At 44.4% G+C, this 21,202-nt stretch overlaps 1 protein-coding gene across 2 annotated transcripts; it reads left to right on the forward strand.

Annotated features, from left to right (window-relative positions):
* The first annotated feature begins 754 nt into the window (after positions 1-754).
* On the forward strand, positions 755-19,875 carry mtm1 (myotubularin 1). Of its 2 annotated transcripts, none has more exons than XM_076040582.1 (16): positions 755-792; positions 3,493-3,612; positions 4,995-5,067; positions 5,861-5,955; positions 7,007-7,117; positions 7,443-7,544; positions 8,429-8,512; positions 9,089-9,238; positions 11,798-11,983; positions 12,328-12,510; positions 12,709-12,864; positions 13,107-13,154; positions 13,330-13,422; positions 13,836-13,949; positions 14,506-14,682; positions 15,381-19,875. In XM_076040582.1, the coding sequence occupies exons 2-16, from the start codon at positions 3,556-3,558 to the stop codon at positions 15,564-15,566; spliced, it is 1,815 nt and encodes a 604-aa protein (XP_075896697.1). In that variant the 5' UTR covers positions 755-792; positions 3,493-3,555; the 3' UTR covers positions 15,567-19,875. The 2 variants fall into 2 exon arrangements, with proteins under 2 accessions (XP_075896697.1, XP_075896696.1); XM_076040581.1 differs by having other exon boundaries at positions 772-792; positions 15,378-19,875.
* Positions 19,876-21,202: the final 1,327 nt, after the last annotated feature.

Here is a 21,202-nt window from a genome sequence, read left to right on the forward strand (position 1 = left end):
TGCCAGTACTACACCTTGTTTTATCAATGCAATCATACACTGCAATTCAGTCGATCGTATGAAATAATAACATTTTAACAATGCCAAATTAAAAATAAATAAATAAAAATAATAATAATTTAAATGATTTCCTCCCTTACAGTGCCAGATTAAAATGTCCATTCATCAACCACAGAGTGGCTGAATGGAATTTAAATGACCTTAAGCGACCACTACAGTATCAGCTCGCTATCGTCCTCTACTGTTACATAGCGACAACTACACAGACATGAGAGCATCTTCACTACTGCTGCTGCTGCTCTGCCATGAAAGGTCATGTTACAGACAAAAATATCAATCTATCCGTGAAAGAGAAAACAAAAAAAAATATTGAAAATTAATGTACAGCGCCAATTTGTCTCTTTTGGACCTCGTTACACAAAGGAGGTTTAACGAATTATGTATAGTTAATAATAATTTATAATAATATAAATGATGCCAGCAGCATTGATGTGTCATTTCACTTGTACTTAGTTGTGTTGGGGTGGGTGTTTGATTTGGTATTTTAATATTAGCCGCGCCAAAACAACCGGTTCACCGTAAAGAGCCGGAATTCCCACCACTAATGCCTAATGGGAAGAGAAAAATACGTTTCCCAGCATTCTTTTTTTTTTTCCCCTCCTGAGTTTGACAAGCAAGCAGCCAATCGGCGCCGCGAGACACGCGCATGTGACGCGGAGTGACTTCCGGGCTGTAGCTTCCTTTCGAGGGGGGAAGCGCTTCGACACCGAGCCGCGGGAGAAGCTCACTTCTGTGGGTAAGTTTAGACCCCCTGGCCGCTAACGGGACTCCATAAAACCACGTCGCCGAGTGTTCGGAGGGGTGTTCCGATACCGTCGCGGCCGCGATAGTGGACATTTTTGCGTGGGGGGGTGGGAGAGATCCCGAGTTCAAGTGTATGTTCCGTACTGAGGCCTCGGCTATTTCCTGGTCCTGCCTCCACAGCTGTGCCCGGTGGAAATGAAGCGAGTTGCGGGGGGAAAGTTGGTGGGTGGTTGCTTGGTAGGTGGAGGTTGTTTGCACTGCCATTATTTTGGGGGTTTTGGCACCGTTAGTGGAATGTGAGTCACGGTTGCCACCGGGAACACTGGCCGAGTGGCAGTGTCTCCTCCGCTAACTCGGCGGTTCGAGGGGCTGGAAGCACGACTGGCGCAGTGTGGACACTGTTCGCGTCATTCAGAATGGAGCTCGCGAACTGGAAACCAAACAGCTCTTCTTCGTAGTAGTAGTAGTAGTAGTAGTAGTAGTAATAATATTAGCCCTCTTAAAGCTATCAGCTCAGTTTGCCAAATACAAAAAAAAATAAATAAATATATTCAGTGGTCAATGTTCGGTATAATAATATTGGAATATACAAAATTGTCCCCCAAAAAACTATGAATAGTGTTTGTTTGTTTTTTCTAAATTCAATATCACACAAGGTGATCTTAAAGACATGTTAGTGACCATGAGTCACAATTACAGTTCCTTCTCAGTTCAGCTCCAGTATTGGAAATAAATGTTGCATTTTTTATTTTTTTTTATTGTCATCTATAAGCGTAGAATAGTCAGTAGTTGTACTCATACCCAGGCCTACATCCCCTGTAGCCGTCCTGCCAAGCTGTGCAGGATGAGGCCAAATTCTCTCTCGTCTTCATCACGTGATTGATTCATGCTGGGTTTTTTAGCTTTCTTAAAAAATATCAGACCCCTTAAAGTTTTGTTTTGAGGCTTTCACAAGGGGTCTCATGGTTTATAGGTTGGTGGGGGGGGGGGGGGTGACACCTCCCGACCAGACACCTGTATTTCGCACACTTGTGTTGTCAGCTGTCAGACTGAAAGAAGCTCTCGTAACTTTTTTTAAAAATTATTATTCTAAATCATTGGCCCGCTGTTGCCTTGTTGCCTATAATAATAATAATAATAATAATAATAATAATAATAATATTAAGTTATTAGGCAGAATAATTGCTTTAGGACAGCTGGAGCAGTGACTCCTTTCTCTGCGTTTGTGCTTTTATTTGCCTCATCAACAGTGGATGCGGTTCACTGACGCTAGCATTGCTGACTGGGTTACGACTCTTGTTACCTTTCATAACTTGGGAGGTTTTTATTGCTGTCACTTCAGGTTCGTAGTCCAAGGCAAGGTCTCTCTCTCTCTCTCTCTCTCTCTCTCTCTCGCTCTCTCTCTCTGGGGGTTCCAGTGGGGTTGAACCCCCCTGGCTGACCCTTGAGACCCCCTGAAAGCCTCATAGCAAAATTTAAAGGGAGTCTTTTTTCAAAAAGTTAAAATACATATATATATATATATATATATACATATATATATATATATATTATTCTCACTAGCTGCGTTTCCATGACCCCTAGAATTGCGTAAAACCTAAATATGGCAGTAAAAGTGTCATGGAAACACTTTTTTCACATTTACACGTCCAGCGGACGTGACCTAGGGAGTCACATGACCAGTTGACTGACCAGTGAAAATGGCACGCTTTAATTGGACGGAGGAGGCGACGGAATATTTTTTTTTTACAAGTCATCCAAGAGAAAAAAATACAGCAACCATTCTGGACCGCAAACAAATGTGAACACTCAAAAGCAAACGTGATTCTCATCAAATCTCACAGGACGAGATTCAATGAGAGTTACACCGTTCAATGGAGACACCTGCAAATCGCGAATTGTGCTTTATGGAATTTTTTTGAAATTTTTCTTTGGTTTTGCAAAAAACTGTCGTGGAAACGCAGCTGCTAATGATCACCAAAATATCTTTAAGATCACACTGTCTAATATTCAGTTTTTAAAAAATGATATTCACCAAAGGGAAAAGGCAGAATTTAAAAAAAAAAGTTGATGTTTTTGCAGTTTTATTTCAGTGTTTCTTCCTGCAGCCACCAGTGTTGCTTCCTGCACACTAACAAACCCAGGATTTGTTTCATTTTGCTCCGTTTGGTCAAGTTTGAGTGGAATTATAGGTCATGGTTTTCCTCCCGTAAATACATGCATCTGCTATTTAATAGTAGTGAACTTAAAAGAAAAGAAAAACGGGACAGAAAGGGAGCACCTGTGTGTGTAATCATCATTCCAGTTGCTTCCGTGCAGCTTGTGTCTATACTTGTTCACCAAACACAACAGCAGCTCGGAGTGCCTGCTGCTGTGTTGAACTTGTTAACAAACTCCTACTGCGAACCACCGCGGCCCCACACTTGATATTATAGAGCAGCGTTTCTCAACTGGTGGGTCGCGACCTCCCAAAGTGGTATGAATTTGGGTCGTGACTTCATGATAAAGGAAAAAATAAATGACGCGCGTGTCATGAGACTTTTTTTTTTTTTTTAATTGAAACTGTTTTGAGGGGGGAAAAACCGTAAAGCCAAAACAAATTAGGGGATGATTGAATAAATCCATGTCTGAAAGTGTTGGGCAGGTGCAGGTCGTCTCTAACAGTGTGTGGCTTCTTCTCTCCCTCAGCCTGTGGAAGACCCTCCTCCTCCTCCTCCTCTTCCTCCTGCTCCTGCTCCTCCTCCCTGAGCGATGGCCTCACCAGTCTCTGTCTACAACTCCAACGCCATGGACACTCGCATCTCCAGTGTAAGGCTGTGTGTGTGTGTGTGTGTGTGTGTGTGTGTGTGTGTGTGTGTGTGTGTGTATATATATATATATATATATATATATATATATATATATACTAGAGCTGTCAGTCGATTAAAAAAATTAATACGATTAATCGCATGGTTTTCCATAGTTAACTCACAATCGCAAATTAATCGCATATTTTTTTATCTGCTCTAAATCTACCGTAAACTGATATTTTTCCATTTTTTTAATAATCATATCAACATGGGAGTAGGCAAATACTTGCTTTCTGCAAATACAGCATGTTTATTCGTGTTGGAGCAATGACAAGTACTACTAACAAAACAAAAGCATAGGGTAAAAAAAATAATTATAAACTCACGCCCAACAAAGACAACAGATGGGCATAACTGTAACATTACATAGTAATGATTACTAGTACGACCAAAATTTGTATATTTTACTTTTCAACTCGAACTTGAACTATTCATCCCCCACTCTGATACAATGTACTGACAAATAGAACATACAAATATGATCGAATTTGTCATTCGGTTTTTATTTTGAAATCAGTTTATTTTGAAAATTCACCGGATTTTCTCGTTGTTTTTTTTTTTTTAGCGACTCTTTAGAGGATAGCTCGCGGCTCACGCACAAAATAGAGCAGACGCTGAAACGAAAACTGCATGGCGCGAGCCGCGCGCCTGTCGAGTGTGAACCACCACATTGATTAACGTGGGCGCCGAATGGAAGCACTCGTTACAGTAAATGCACATCACTTTTGTCCTCTCAAGACTGCCATCTGGCACTGGCAGGGTTTTGAAGTGGAACTTTCCATTTACAATTGACGCCTTATCCATGTTAGTCCTTCCTAGTGCTCATCTACGCTTAGTGTCCTTTTCTTTTTTTTTGTTGTGTTTACAAGCCGGCTGCAAGCGTGTGACTGTGTGCTGTGAGTCAATTCATTTCCCGTTAACTTTGACACCCTTAATATATATATATGTATACATATATATTGCATTTGATAGTTTTATACCATGCATCACCGCTGTACTCTTGCAGTTTTGCACTCACTTTTGTATTCTTTGCACTCTTATTCCTTACTTGCGCTACTCTGATGTAGTTTTGGACTTCTTTTTTTTGTTTTGTTTTGTTTTGGTCCCCGTGTACCACGCTGTGTGCAAATACAGAAATGTCTTTCAAAAAATAGGAACCAAAACTGTTTTGTGTGTTTTGTTCGATTTGCCTTTCTGGAAACTGATGGCAGCAACAGATGACACACCCATCACCGCTCAGACATTTATCGTCGCCCTGCACTGTGTCCTGGTGCTGACGACCGCAGTCGCCGTCAGCATCGCGTGCTTTGGAATGATTTTGCTCCCTGTGTTGTCTCGCAGACCTCCAGAGATTCCCTCAAGATGGAGCTGTTAGCCGATGTGTCTCTGCTGCCGGGCGAGGACAGAATTACAGGTACGGTGTGAACGCCACTCCTCGGCTCTGTTTAGATGTTGTCTTCAAATCAGTCTGAAAATTTGCTTTTTTTTTTATAACTTGTGCCACTGCTGCGCTCTATTCTCTCGTGTCGCCGTTACACTCTTATCTTTTATTTGCACGTCTCTGATGCGGTTTTATATTTTCTTGTGCTGTCCTTTTTTTTTTTCCCCCCTCTTTACTCTCTCTGTACGTGCATGCCGTCCATCCTCACACCGTGGGGCCGCTGACTAACCAAACTTCAACACTCTGTATTTGTCACATATATTGTAGAATTGACAGCAAGTCAAGCTGCCTTGAACTTGAACTTAGTAGATGGTAAAAATGAAAACTTTGCAGGACTTGTGTCTCTGCTGACTGACTGACTGACTGACTGACTGACTGACTGACTGACTGGTCCTCAAAGCGGCCGCGCAGTACCTTGACACAGCTCAGCCACTCAGCCTGCTCAGGTGCATCAGTTCAGGTTCAGCAGTTGGAGCTAGATGGTATTTTTACCTCCACATCTGCTTTGTGGTTCATCTCCCCCTCTCTCCCTCTCTCTCTCTCCCTCTCTCTCTCTCTCCGCTTCCCCTTCTCTGCCATGCGTGGTCTTCTTGCTTTTTGTCTCTACGTGCTTGCAAACCAACACGACCTGTACCTGTAAACTACCAGGTGAAAGCCAGCCTGTCAGTGGTGGGGCACCAGGGCGACTGACTGTCACACGTGTCCTAATGAGAAGGCAACAAATATATCAGTTGTTTTTCCACCTTTTTTTTTTTTACCATTTCAGACAAAGACATCATCTACATCTGTCCTTTCAACGGCGCCGTGAAAGGCAAAGTGCTCATCACCAACTACAGACTCTACTTCAAGAGCTCAGAAGCTGTAAGCCAACGCTTGTGTCTCAACTGTGATTGATTGAGTTCATTTAAAGCTCTTTTGTCACTCACACGTACAGACGCACGCACACAACCTGTGAATGTGACTGAGGTGCGTTGGTGCGAGTTGATGAAGCAGAAATAGAATTAGAGGCCAAGAATAGAATACAAGAGAAAAAGTATTCTAGGTGTGTTCTATTCTGTTCCGCTGGGATGAACTAATAAAGAGCTTAACCGAGGTTGTAATGTCGTTTCTCTGGAGTAGGGATGGGCGATATGTCGTCAAAAATGTTTTTACCTGTAACTCGTGTTGATGACGTAATTACGCGCGCAACGCACTTGCTTCTGGCAGCTCGTGTCGCACAATAACCAGCACGGGGCTGATAGCGTAGCCACCGTGCTCGAGAATCGATCGTGGATTGTGTGCAAAGTGAAAATAAACCCCACGGAAACGATTTGCAAACATCCCGATTTACTTTTTATTTATTTTCTTTTGGGTCGGCGGACCGGGATGTTGAGGCGGGAAATGCAAAAATGTTAGCGAACTTTTACTGACACAACTCCGAGTCAATCTTAGCATGGACCTTTTCAGGCTTTGTGTTCTAAAGGAACTGGAAGCAGACGTTCAACTCTGTCGTTTATCCACACCGTCTTTTCAAGAGCGATCTTTCTTTCTGTTCTCTGTGGCGCTTGTCTTCAGCGAGCTACTGCTTCTGTAAACACGGCGCGCTTCAGGCGCGCTTCTTCTTCTTCTTTCGCCTTCAAGGAATAAACTTGCGGCGCCACACCAGGCCGGGCATAGGTACTGCATCGTTTTCAGTCGTTTCCAGCGCATCCGTGTAAACGGGATTTTTCTTTTGCGTTTTTTCGAGTGCGGTTTCAAAAAAAAAAATCCCAAAACATTGAGTTGAATTGTTTTATTTATTTATTTTATCGTTACCCCAATAAATGCCAGAAATTATCGTGATAAAACTTTTTGTCCATATCGCCCATCCCTACTCTGGAGTGTGTTGTCTCTTTGCGGCGTTGCGCCAGTGGTCACCTGCCTCTGCTTCCAGGACGTGGTGGTGATCCTGGACGTCCCTCTGGGGGCCATCAGCCGGGTGGAGAAGATGGGCGGAGCCTCCAGTCGAGGAGAAAACTCCTACGGCCTGGATATAACGTGCAAGGTGTGTGTGTGTGTGTGTGTGTCACGTTCAACTCAATACACTGCAGTTATTGTGGATATGTGTAGTGTGTGTATATATATATATACACATATATATACATATATATATATATATACATATATATATATATATATATATATATATATATATATATACACATATATGTATACATATGTATATATTGTTAGTTTTGCTATGATTACTAGTTTGTTGAAATACAAACAAATATCACATGAGTGTTTGGTCTGATATTTTTGTGTGTGTGTGTGTGTGTGTGTGTGTGTGTGTGTGTGTGTGTGTGTGTGTTGCCTCTGCCCTCCTCCAGGACATGAGGAACTTGAGGTTTGCCCTGAAGCAGGAAGGCCACAGCAGAAGAGACATCTTTGAGCTCCTCTTTAGATATGCTTTCCCCCTCTCACACAGCCTGGTAAGAGATCTTCTTGTGACTGCTTGCATGGATGGATAGATGGATGGATAGATGTAATTTATTGATCCCAAATTGGGAAACTACACTGTTGCAGCACTAAAAGACAGTGTGGCGTAATTTTCTGGAATGGCGGGTTTTTTCAGGGTTTTTTTTTTAGACTTTTTTTTTTTACCAATTTGTGATGCTTAAATCCATGAAAGTCGAGGTCATAATTGCAGAATGTGTTTGTACATGGACAACAGTGTACACTGGCCCATTGTCCTCATGCAAACTATGAAAAAATGACAAATGCATCTGGAGCGTTCCACAACTTCCTCAGTTTCATCCTCATCAGTGGAGACCTTCCTCTCAGTACTGGGTGCAAAGAGCATTTTCAGCTTGCAGCTGCGTTCCGTTTGTTTCCGTGCCCAGTTTTCATGCGAGCACTGGAGCGATGCAGCCCACTCCTCCTCCTCCTCCTCCTCCTCCTCCTCCTCCTCCTCCACCTCCACTGCATCTGCTCAGTTTTCTGCAGCTATAAAGGGATGCAGGATGAAAGTTTCTTTTGCTTTAGCTGTAGCAGCAACTAAATCAAAGTGAAATCTGCTCTTGCTACCAGAGACTCTTTACAACCTCACGCCAGTCACATATCAGTTTGTGAAGTGGTTTTGTGCACTTTGGCTTTAAAATCTTTTTGGCGTTTACCTTTAAAAACTCAGTGGGTCTCAATTTAAATTAAAAAAAGGGGTAAGCTGAAAAAAAAAATGCTTCATAATAATCTGCATAATTATATCACAATTCAATCATTTATCCTTATAATTGTCAAATATTTTCCCCTTCAATGTTTTTTGTTTTTTTAATGACTCAACAGAGACGTGCACTAATCTTCTCTCTTTCCCCTCCAGCCTCTTTTCCCGTACGTCACTCAGGAGAAGTTTGAGGAGAGCGGTTGGACCGTCTTCACGCCCATAGAGGAGCTCCGGCGGCAGGTGAGGAGCAGCATCAGCACAGTGGCAACCTGTGAAGCCCTTTTCCACATCATCAGCAGCAGCAGCAGCAGCAGCAGCAGCAGCAGCAGCAGCAGCATCACACTCAACTGATGCAGCCTCAAAAACTCTATAGATCTCTTGAAAGCAGACGATTTAGCCCTCTGTTTAGGGCAGTGCTCACAAACACAGCGCCCGCGGGTACCAGGTAGCCCCCCCGCTTCCCTCAGGATCGCATGAGTCGCCCCCCCCCCCCCGGCGCAGGCCTTTTCTGAAAATGGCACACCTTGATGAGCCGCATCTAAAATGTAAAAATGATCTAAATGTAATTCAACGTTTTATCCAACCTTGTGATGTCATGGTTGATAATTATTGCAAACACATTAACACGATCATTAGAATCCCCCGGGAAAAAAAGATAAATGTTGAGTGACAGGCAAGGCAGCAAAGGAAAATTGGAAAGAGTGTAAAAGTGGAGGTAGGAGAGCGAAGCGTGTTGCAGAATGACAGAGGGTGGTGGTGGTGGTGGTGGCAGTGTTGATGGTGTTGATAGTGATGGTGATGGTTGTGTTTTTGCAGGGCCTGCCCACAAACAAGTGGCGCTTCACTCTGGTCAATAAGAACTACGAGCTGTGTGACACCTACCCCACCCTGCTGGCGGTGCCGTACGAGTGCCGCGACGAGGACCTCAAACGGGTGGCCACCTTCAGGTCGAGAGGACGCATCCCGGTGAGCACCACCTTCACTGACACCACTGGTCTGGACCACTGGCTCTCCACTGGTCTGGACCACTGGTCTGCTGGTTCTCCACTGGCTCCCCACTGGTCTGGACCATTGGTTCTCCACTGGTCTGCTGGTTCTCAACTGGTCCAGACCACTGGTCGTCCACTGGTCTGCTGGCTCCCCACCGGTCCTCAACTGGTCAGTAGCACTGGCTCCCCACTGGTCTGGACCACCGGTCCTCAACTAGTCTGAACCACTGGTTCTCCACTGACCTGCTGGTTCTCCACTGGTCTGGACCACTGGTCTGCTGGTTCTCCACTGGCTGCCCACTGGTCTGGACCACTGGCTCTCCACTGGTCTGGACCACTGGTCTGCTGGTTCTCCACTGGCTGCCCACTGGTCTGGGCCAGCGTCTCTCCCCTGGTCTTGACCACTGGCTCCCCACTGGTCTGGACCATTGGTTCTCCACTGGTCTGGACCACTGGCTGCCCACTGGTCTGGACCATTGGTTCTCCACTGGTCTGGACCACTGGCTGCCCACTGGTCTGGGCCAGCGTCTCTCCCCTGGTTTTGACCACTGGCTCCCCACTGGTCTGGACCATTGGTTCTCCACTGGTCTGCTGGTTCTCAACTGGTCCAGACCACTGGTCGTCCACTGGTCTGCTGGCTCCCCACCGGTCCTCAACTGGTCAGTAGCACTGGCTCCCCACTGGTCTGGACCACCGGTCCTCAACTAGTCTGAACCACTGGTTCTCCACTGACCTGCTGGTTCTCCACTGGTCTGGACCACTGGTCTGCTGGTTCTCCACTGGCTGCCCACTGGTCTGGACCACTGGCTCTCCACTGGTCTGGACCACTGGTCTGCTGGTTCTCCACTGGCTGCCCACTGGTCTGGGCCAGCGTCTCTCCCCTGGTCTTGACCACTGGCTCCCCACTGGTCTGGACCATTGGTTCTCCACTGGTCTGGACCACTGGCTGCCCACTGGTCTGGACCATTGGTTCTCCACTGGTCTGGACCACTGGCTGCCCACTGGTCTGGGCCAGCGTCTCTCCCCTGGTTTTGACCACTGGCTCATCACTGGTCTGGACCATTGGTTCTCCACTGGTCTGCTGGTTCTCAACTGGTCCAGACCACTGGTCGTCCACTGGTCTGCTGGCTCCCCACCGGTCCTCAACTGGTCAGTAGCACTGGCTCCCCACTGGTCTGGACCACCGGTCCTCAACTAGTCTGAACCACTGGTTCTCCACTGACCTGCTGGTTCTCCACTGGTCTGGACCACTGGTCTGCTGGTTCTCCACTGGCTGCCCACTGGTCTGGACCACTGGCTCTCCACTGGTCTGGACCACTGGTCTGCTGGTTCTCCACTGGCTGCCCACTGGTCTGGGCCAGCGTCTCTCCCCTGGTCTTGACCACTGGCTCCCCACTGGTCTGGACCATTGGTTCTCCACTGGTCTGGACCACTGGCTGCCCACTGGTCTGGACCATTGGTTCTCCACTGGTCTGGACCACTGGCTGCCCACTGGTCTGGGCCAGCGTCTCTCCCCTGGTTTTGACCACTGGCTCCCCACTGGTCTGGACCATTGGTTCTCCACTGGTCTGCTGGTTCTCAACTGGTCCAGACCACTGGTCGTCCACTGGTCTGCTGGCTCCCCACCGGTCCTCAACTGGTCAGTAGCACTGGCTCCCCACTGGTCTGGACCACCGGTCCTCAACTAGTCTGAACCACTGGTTCTCCACTGACCTGCTGGTTCTCCACTGGTCTAGCCGTAACCCAAATTTTTTCCACAAAAATCAAAACGCTATCCCATTGTCTATCATGTCTCGTGAAAAAGGTTGAAATTATGGGATTGAAATGTGCACCCTGCAAAATAAACGGCCAACATTTCCTCAAGTGGTGCTTTGTGTTAATGAGATGCAGGTTTTTCTCAGACCAGTTTTTCCAGAGTTTCTGTCATTAAAAAACAAACTAATATTATGATAAATGACATGAAATGCAAATAAATGAATTTGTGCACAGTTAAAATTCACTCACTGAACAATTTGGGTTGCCAAGTCTGGTGAAGTCACTCAAGGTGTTGATATTTTACACCAGGGCTCACTGACCTTTTTTGACCCCGAGCTACTGCATGGCTGCTGAGTCGTACGAAGGGCAAGCAGTGTACTACACTCCTCTGAAATAACACCTTTTCTCAGTTTGCCTTTAGTTATATGTTGTTATTATGGACACTCACCCTATGTGAAGATAGTGATCACATTCATTTCTCACCATAATTGTCCCCGATGCCACAACATGATTGAATACACACAATATCAATATTCAAACACTTTATTTCTATCAATCAAAATTCGCCTAGAATATAAATATTTTTTTATGTATTTTATTTTTTAAGATATTCCTAATTGATATAAATGCAGATGTGATGGAAAAAAAATAGCAACAGAATAAAAAATCAAATACAATCAACAACAAAACAAGCTACCTGTTAGCCGCTACAGCACTTCCTGTCAGTACTGGCTTAACGTTGAGATTTTTTTTTTTTCCTCTTCACATTTTTTGTGCGCAGGTCCTGTCGTGGATCCACAGGGAGAACCAGGCCGTGATCGTCCGCTGCAGTCAACCTCTGGTCGGCATGTCCGGGAAAAGAAACAAGGACGACGAGCGCTACCTGGACCTCATCAGGGAGGCCAACGACACGGTCAAGCTCACCATCTTTGACGCTCGGCCCAGCGTCAACGCTGTGGCCAACAAGGTGGGCAAACTGTTTGACTGGTGGGCCACTGAGGGGCAGGAGTAGGTGGGCGGAGTGAAAAATATATCATGGGATATTGTGTAGAAAATGTGCTTTGATTTAAATTCAAAATGAGAAAAAGTATTCGACCAAAATATCTCTTAGAAGTCCATTTTTTTTTTTCTCTCTCTCTCATTAATGACTGCAGCTTTTTCTAGTATTGACAGACGCATCTTTAGCAGTCACTTATAAGTTTGATCATTTTTCGATATTTTTAATTCTTCTCTTTGAACCGGACTTGCTGCTGTAACTATGCAAATTTCTTTCTCTTCTTCTTCTTCCTCTTCCTCTTCCTCTCACTCCAGGCCACAGGAGGGGGCTATGAGGGTGATGAGTACCAGAACGCCGAGCTGGTGTTTCTGGACATCCAGAACATCCACGTCATGAGGGAATCCCTGAAGAAACTCAAAGACATCGTCTACCCCAACGTGGAGGAATCCCACTGGCTGTCCAGTCTGGAGTCCACACACTGGCTTGAGCACGTCAAGGTAAGAAGCGTCCTGGGGAGTGCATGAGAGAGAGAGAGAGAGAGAGAGAGAGAGAGAGAGAGAGAGAGAGAGAGAGAGAGAGAGAGAGAGAGAGAGAGAGGGAGAGGGAGAGGGAGAGGGAGAGGGAGAGGGAGAGAGAGAGAGAGAGAGAGAGAGAGAGAGAATGAGAATGTGATGTGTGTCCTCCCTCCATGTCAGATGGTCTTGTCAGGAGCCATCCAGGTGGCAGACAAGGTCTCCAATGGGAACTCGGTGCTGGTCCACTGCAGCGACGGCTGGGACCGCACGGCTCAGCTCACCTCGCTGTCCATGCTGATGCTGGACAGCCACTACCGCACGCTCAGGGGCTTCCAGGTCAGAGCTGCAAAATACCTGTCAACATTCATGTGGGGGGGGGGGGGGGAGTTTATTAATAATAATTTTAAAAAAACAACTTGTTACTAATTACACACGATAGTCATATTAACTCGGGCAGGCTTGGGAAAGCTACGGCCCGCGGCCCATAGGCGTCCCGTGGTGACTCCTCTGTATTTCACACACTCATTTTAAACCTAAAAAAACCCACTGTGTAATAAGTGTGTTGTGTGGTCTTTCAGGTGCTGATTGAAAAGGAGTGGATCAGTTTTGGCCACAAGTTTGCCTCAGTGAGTAACAACCACACACACACACACACACACACACCTGTTCGGAATTCCACTTCAGTTTGATGTTTGAAAATAAAATGCTCTGGTTTGTCGTCTTTGCAAAGTAGCTGAGCTGCTTGGTGAAATAGAGAATGAACAACGTGCATCCTGTTCATCTTCTCTTGCTTGTGTGCAGAGGATCGGCCACGGGGACAAGAATCACGCCGATCAAGACCGATCTCCCATCTTTGTCCAGTTCATCGATTGTGTGTGGCAGATGACTAAACAGGTACCTTACACACCCAAGCCACTCACCCAACTACCTACCCAACTAGACTACCTACCCACCAACCCAACTACCCAACTACCCACCCACCCACCCACCCAATCAACTACCTACCCAACTAGACTACCTACCCACCAACCCAACTACCTATCCAACTACCCACCCACCCAACTACCTACCCACCCACCCAATCAACTACCTACCCAGCCAACTACCTACCTACCTACCCACCCACCCAACTACCTACCCACCCACCCAATCAACTACCTATCCAGCTAACTACCTACCTACCTAACTACCCACCCACCCACCCAGCCAGCCAGTCAGGCCCCTGTGTGCTTGTGTCGCTCCTTCTCAGTGAGCATGGCACTGGTTGTCTTCAGCTAACACACCTTTTCTTCCTCCTCACCCGTCAGTTTCCCACAGCCTTTGAGTTCAACGAGCGCCTCCTGCTGACCATCCTGGATCACCTCTACAGCTGTCGCTTCGGAACCTTCCTCTACAACTGCGAGAGCGCACGAGACCAAAACGTAAGACCAGATGCCAGGGGAAACGGACCTTTTGTAACGTTTGTCATGTTGTGTATAGCAGGGTTTTTCAACCAACGTTTCTTGACCTTTGGGCTTTTAGATTTTTTTCAAACAAGTGAAAATAGCTCACTTCCAGTTTGTCGGGGGTCAAAGGTCAGAATTTATGGGGTAGGGGGGAAGTCAGTGTTAAAAAAAAAGAGGGAAAAAAAGTTTGTTTGTTTTTTTGGGGTTTTTTACCGCAATGTGGCGCCGCTCTGGAACAGCAGGATTTTTCATTCTGCAGCTGGTCTTATCGCAGGGGCTCAGTCCCTAATAACATTCCATTGTGGAGTGACTTTGCTTTAAAAGCGACTTCAGGTTATTTTCCTCCCTCAGCAGGTCTCACACTGACTGAGTAGAAATAAATGAAGAAGCTTAATTGTCGTTTTTATAAGTGTCATTTGTATAATACTTATTATGATTATTATTATTGTTATAGTTGTTGTTATTTTTTTTTTATCATTATTACTCGGGACTGAGCCTGAGCGAAGCGCTCACACCCTCCTCCTGTGTGCAGGAGGTGAGAATGAAGACGGTGTCCCTGTGGGCTCTGGTCAACTCCAAGAGGGAGAGCTATCTCAATCCCTTCTACACGCCCGAGTCCGGCAGGGTCCTCTACCCCGTGGCCAGCATGCGCCACCTGGAGCTGTGGGTGGCCTACTACATCCGCTGGAATCCACGCATACGACAGCAGGTGAGAACCACTCGCGCTTTGCTCTTTCTGTTGTCCCGCAAAAGAAAATGGCCAACATTTTCTCTACAGATGCATGAACGAATGAATGAAAGAATGAAAGAAAAGACAGACTGACCACAAAGCCGCGGCCCACTTTTTGAGTCACGATCCACCAGTTGAGAAACACTGCTCACTGCTGGAGATGCAACTGTACTTTATACGCCGTTCATGCGGAAGCCCGTTGCTGCCACACGATTTAAAAAAAAAAAAAAAAAACTGGGCTCAGTATCACTTTATAACGTGAAAGTCATCACGCAAAGATGTAGACTTTCACGAAATAATGTGATGGTTTCACATAAAAAAACGTGAAAATGACCAGGAAATACTGTGATAGTTTCAGGAAATTATGTAAAAAGAAATGATCACAAAATCATTTAATAGTTTGACGTTGTAATGTGAAAATGATCACAAAACACTGTGATAGTTTCACGAAATGATCAAAAAATGATCACAAAATCAGCGAATAGTTTCACATTATAACGTGAGAATGATCGCTAAATAACGCCATAGTTTCATGCTAATGCTTTTAAATGAAGAAAAAGTTTGTTTTTTTTTCCCTTAGTTTCTCCCAGTTTTCTACTGTTTCTTTTTGTGTGTGTGCGTATACATCATGTTGTGTTGTGTCGTGTGCCCCCCCCGCCCCCGCCCTGCTGCAGCAGCAGAGCCCGGTGGAGCAGCGCTACCTGGAGCTGCTGGCCCTCAGGGACGAGTACTTGAAGAAGCTGGAGGAGCTGCAGCGCTCTGACTCCTCCCCCTCCTCCCGATTGGCCAACAGCTCCAGCTCCAGCGCCACCTCCCCCTCCACGCCGTCGCAGCAATACACACACCTGCAGACCCCCCTCTGAGGAGGAGCAGGAGGGGAGGAGCAGGTGGAGGAGCCGGTGACGCGCAAAGACACACAGAAACCACACAACTTGTTGACTTGCACTTATTGTCGTCTTCTCTCTGAAATTCTTGATTTTTTTTTTTTTTTGTGTGTGTGTCTGTGTGTGTGTGTGTCGTTGTCAACACGCGCAGGGAAATAATGAGCTTGTTTTTCTCGTTTGCAGTCCTAACTGTGTGCTAACCGGGGAGTGCTAGTCGTAGAGGTTTGATTTCAAGCGTGCTGCGTGAGTGAGTGACTGAGTGGATGGCAAATTCTAATAACCGTGGTGGTGTTTTATGCAATACGTCACAGTGCAGCCTTTTGGTCACGAGACTTTTCTACACACGGACACTTTGTCGTACGGTAGAAGCCTTAAAAAAAAAAAGACGTTCAGTGGCTTATTGAGTCCCTCAAGGGCTTCCCAGGACAGGCAGGGTGCAACAGGTGTGGTTGAGGCCGCAGCAGCAGCAGCAGCACACGGCATCTTTAACATTATGACCACACAAACGTGCATAATATAGATCAGCTTTGCTCAGTACAGATGTCTTTTATTTTGACTTTAAAATGATGGCGGTTTAGGAAAAAAAAAAAAAAAAAAAAGGTTTTCTGAATTTCATTGTGCACTTTGTCACATTTCACTGCACTGGTTCGGTTGCTGCAGGGAAATTAACAGTTGAGTGGTGCTGACGTCCCGTTGTTATCCTGAGTTTCACCCTTTTTGGCAGCGCAAAATCCACATTTGTCATTTGATTGGCCACACTCGTAATACATATATTATATATGTGTGTGTATATTTATATACATACGTGTGTGTGTGTGTGTGTGTGTGTGTGTATGTGTGTGTATATGTATATCTATCTGTGTATGTATATAGATATACACATACAGATATATATACATATATGTATGTACACAAACATACATAGGTGCACACACATGTATATCAACAATACTTTTTCCTCCTTGGTTTGAACTGCTCTTGGACATTTTCACACTTGTGGATTGAAGGCGGGCCTGGGCACTGGACCTGAGCACGCCGGTTCTAGTCAGTTCTAGCCAGTTCTAGCCGGTTCCAGCCAGTTCGAGCCGGTCTTCTACAGTGGATTTTTATTTTTTGGTTTTTTTTTCAATTGTAAATCTCCCGTCCATTTGGGTGGCTTGACGATGGTATTTAACTCCAGTTTGCTCCAGCTTGGGTTTTTAGCAACGTTGACTTCCTCAAGCTGCGCTGCTCAGAGAAAGAAACGGTGGCACTTCTGGCAGTCACAGTTTGAGCCGAGAAGCCGAGGACCAACAGGGCCCTTTTGGCGAGATTCCATTCATTTTCACTAGAAAACTCGCACCAGTGATGTGGTCTTTATTGGACCGTCTGGGCCATTTGTAAGGCTTTGATTGCAACTATTTATTTTCTTCTTGACCCTTTTAGATAGAAAATATATCTCAAAACTTGTCCTCAAACTCTAGTATCAGCAGTACAAGCATTATTATGTGCATTATTCTAAAAAAAACAACAAAAAAAAAAACTTAAATTATTAGTTCAAATGATAGCATTTAGAATTTAAAGTGTAAGTTCAACGGTAGACAAACTGAAATGTCGTGCGTCGAGTCACTCAGTGAAATGACATCACAAAGTGTTGAAGCCAACCTGTGTGTAAGCAGCAGACTGTCACGCTGTGTCGACGCTGCTGTTGAAAACAGCCAAGTTCACCTCAGGGCGCTGGGTCGGCCTCTGCGCTTTGATGATAAAAAGAGGACAAAACTGAAACATTTTATTTCTCCATCATCACAAAACAAAAGGGACTCTTTGCTGCTGCTTGCTGCAATACAGTTGATGAACTCCAGTGGGGGGGGGGGGGGGGGGGATACCCTGAAAGGGCTGCTGAGATCCCAAAGGTGTGTGAAGAACAGGGTGATGAGCAAACTGCTCTACTTCTTCTCCTTCTTCTTCTTCTTCTCCTTCTTCTTCTCCTTCTTCTCCTTCTTCTCCTTCTTCTTCTTCTCCTTCTTCTTCTCCTTCTTCTACTTCTACTTCTTCTACTTCTTCTCCTTCTTCTCCTTCTTCTCCTTCTACTTCTTCTCCTTCTTCTCCTTCTTCTCCTTCTTCTCCTTCTTCTCCTTCTTCTTCTCCTTCTACTTCTTCTCCTTCTTCTCCTTCTTCTTCTCCTTCTTCTACTTCTTCTCCTTCTTCTCCTTCTTCTTCTTCTCCTTCTTCTTCTTCTTCTTCTTCTCTTCCTCCTCTTCTATCACAGGTCCTCGAAACCAGTGGTGTCAAACTCATTTTAGTTCACGAGCCATATAGAGGAAAATCTATTCCGAAGCGAGCCGGGCCGAGCCGGGCCGGGCCAATAAAATCATTGGTATAATAATAACTTTGAAATATCAACAACTTCAGGTGTTTTCTTTATTTTACGTGGGCCTTTGTAGGGCCAGTACACTTTGGAGCGACCCTACTTCTACTATTGCGACATTTGGTGGACACATTAAGAACGGCGGTTTCCTTAAATTGATGCTTTGCAACAAAAAAACAACAACAATCAGCTTGCGACCTTGAAAAACCCTGTTCAAATCCGGCCCGCGGGCCATACGTTTCACACCCCTGCTCTAAGCTTTTGCCTTAGTTTCACTGCCAAGTACAACACTTTTTGACCCCCCCCCCCCCCCCGAGTGGCCAAAGCAGTTCATTACACCTTTACACCACCGCCACTTTCTTCAGAGGCTCCAGCAGTGTCACAAACTGAGCCGACACACACAACAGACACACAATTGTTGTTTTCTTTCAGGGTAGAAACCAAAACGTGCAGCAATACTATACATTAGAAACACGGCATAATACACACTTAATGCACTTCAATTCACTGACTCAACATTGACTCTTTAACTCGCAGGAAGAAAATTATAATCAAAAAATGAACAGGAAAACAACTCCACCGGATATCAAATTGGGATCACAGAGGGAGTGGAGGGGTAAAGTCCATGACATTATTTTGTTGTATTCCTCCTTCAAATAGTACTAGTTGGGGAGTATAAAACCCTGTTTGATTGCGTTTCAGCAAATAGTCCTGAATTGGTTCTTTGTATCCTAACTTCCATGTTGTGTCATCACTTACAGTCTGAAACTGAAGCAAAGTTGATTTTCAAGCGCATGTTTTTCACCAAAACACTTTTCGTGTGGAACCGTGTGTGAACCGCAGCCCTGTGTGATGGAAAAGGTTGAACTCAGATCAACAAAAAAAAAAATCCCATAATTCCTTGAAAACACAGAAACGTGTTTGCGTTTAGCGCAGTGGTTTTGGAATGGCAAAAATGAGGTGGAACTCGTGGTGTATTTTTCCTCGTCCGTTCAGATTTGTGCCTTGATTCCTGTACGTTTTTACAGCACCTGTTCCAAAAAAAAAAAAGGGAATTACTTGCTTGTTGCTATCCAGGGTCATATTTGCCTGCTGTGTCGTTCAGGCCACCCCCACCCCCCACCCCCACCAAGGTAGAAAGCAGTCTCATCAGTGGTCCGAGTTGCAGGAAGCTTTGTCTGTGCACTCAAAAAAAAAAAAAGAGAGAAAAAAGTCTCATCCTTTTTTTTTTTTTTTTGCAACCAGCAGTTTGAAATTTCATTCAGTTCGGTTTTAAAGACCTGTCTTTCTTATGTATATTTCAATTTTTCTTTCTTCTTTGCGCCTGAGCAATAAGGTGATCGTCTGCAACAAAGGCAAAGAAATACACCCACTCATACATATGTATATATATATATATATATATATATATATATATATATATATATACATATATATATATATATTTGTATACATACATACGTGTATCAAAACAGCTCCTGAACCCATTTTAGGGTCACGGCCAACCTACATCCTTTAACATTGAGTTGCAAAGACAGAATTGGACTCGGGCCGCCTGTAATGACGTCAGTCAGCTCTCAAACTGGACTTCGCATTGATCGGCGACCCAAACTGATGATGCAACCTGATTTTTTTTTTTTTTTTTTCCCCAGTTTTTCTCACCAGATGAACGTTTTTCTTTACCAAGATGATGAGTGGCAGCAGGGAGAAAATGTGGGCATTGGTGTGGTGATGGTGTTTGTAGGTTCTGAATCTATCTATTTTTTTTTTCTTTTCTTTTACTTTTTACAAGCGCCGTAATGTAATTACCTCAATCAAAAACCTATTTTACTGCCGGAAATTATATTGTAAAATACAATTATTTTATGTAGTATAAAATCTTACAGTTTTTTAATAAAAAAAACCCAAAAAAAAAACAAGAAAGTAATGTTTGGTTGAAAAGTGTTGGTATAAATTGTAAAAAAAAAAAAAAAAATGTTGCTCCCATGGTTAACTTTTATTTCTTCTTCTCCTTTCTAACTTTTTGAGGGCATTTTGGGCAGTTTGTACTCTTTAACCCCCGAGCGATGGAAGGATGCAAGTGTTTTTTTTTAGATTCTCCTCGACAACGTTTGACATTGTTCTCAACTCAGACGAATTGCTAGCGTTCGCTTTCAGCACTGAGATGGTGAATCTGGGAAGGATTCGCTCACTGTTCATTTCAGTTTTGACTCATGAAAGAAGGGATTGTGATGTTTTGTGTCACTATACATATATATATATATATATATATATATATATATATATATAGTCTGCTTTTGTAAAAAAAAATAATTAACAAACACATGCTGGGTCTGATTTACCGAGATCTCAAATTAAGTTGTGCAAAAAAAAATGAGACGGTTGCTAAATGTGCGAAATAAAAACAGCCATTGCTAAATGACGTTGCACGTCGCCTTTCACCGCATCTTCTCTGCCCAAATAGACGTTTGCACACATTTCTACAATTCTACATGAGCAAACTCTTCTCAGTAAATCCGGCCCAGCGTGCGTTCAGAGCTTCTCATACTCGAGGGAAGGTCAAGCTAGAGTACATTTCACATTATTTCTGTTAATCATGTCGTATCCTTTCCACGATTGGTCGGTTGGTTGTCTCCTGCTATGTAAATATTCCTGATTAAATTAATTTAAGTATTTGCCACCGACTCCTGGCGTGTGTTGTTGAATTTTTTACCTTTTTTCATTTTTTTTCATTTCGACCGCCCTGCAGTTTGAGCCTCGCTTTCCAGCAGATCCACGGGTTGTGGAATTAAAATTGGCGGGGGGGTGCAATTAAAACACTAACGGTGCAATGCTGTTATTTTTACATTCAAAATATAGATAATTTACCCATCATATTTAGTCTTGTAGTGTACTGAAGGCCCTTGCATCGGAAGGCCTTGTGAAAACAAAACACAAAAATCGCTTAGACGCCGTCTTAAAAAGGTGACTTTGAAATTCACCCACCAGATGTCGGAGCCACGCCCACAACTTTTTGGCTGTTTATACTCAAAATTATACCAAATTATTGCACAAGAATAGACATCATGGCATTTTTAAGATTTTTTATTTTATTTTTATTTTTTTTAAGCGATTTACACCAACAAAACATGTTGAACTTGTTTGTAAATGTATGTAATTTGTGGTCCTTTCCACAAATTACAGTAGCAGCATGATGCAGTGTTTTGGTGAGCCACCTCATAGTAGAAAAAATATACGATGGGATGTTTAGAAAACATGTTGCTTTAAT

This window comes from Nelusetta ayraudi, unplaced genomic scaffold (genome assembly GCF_046127955.1).
Source record: "Nelusetta ayraudi isolate G7.1 ecotype Tasmania unplaced genomic scaffold, CSIRO-AGI_Nayr_v1 ptg000061l, whole genome shotgun sequence".
NCBI classification, from domain to species: Eukaryota; Metazoa; Chordata; class Actinopteri; order Tetraodontiformes; family Monacanthidae; genus Nelusetta; species Nelusetta ayraudi.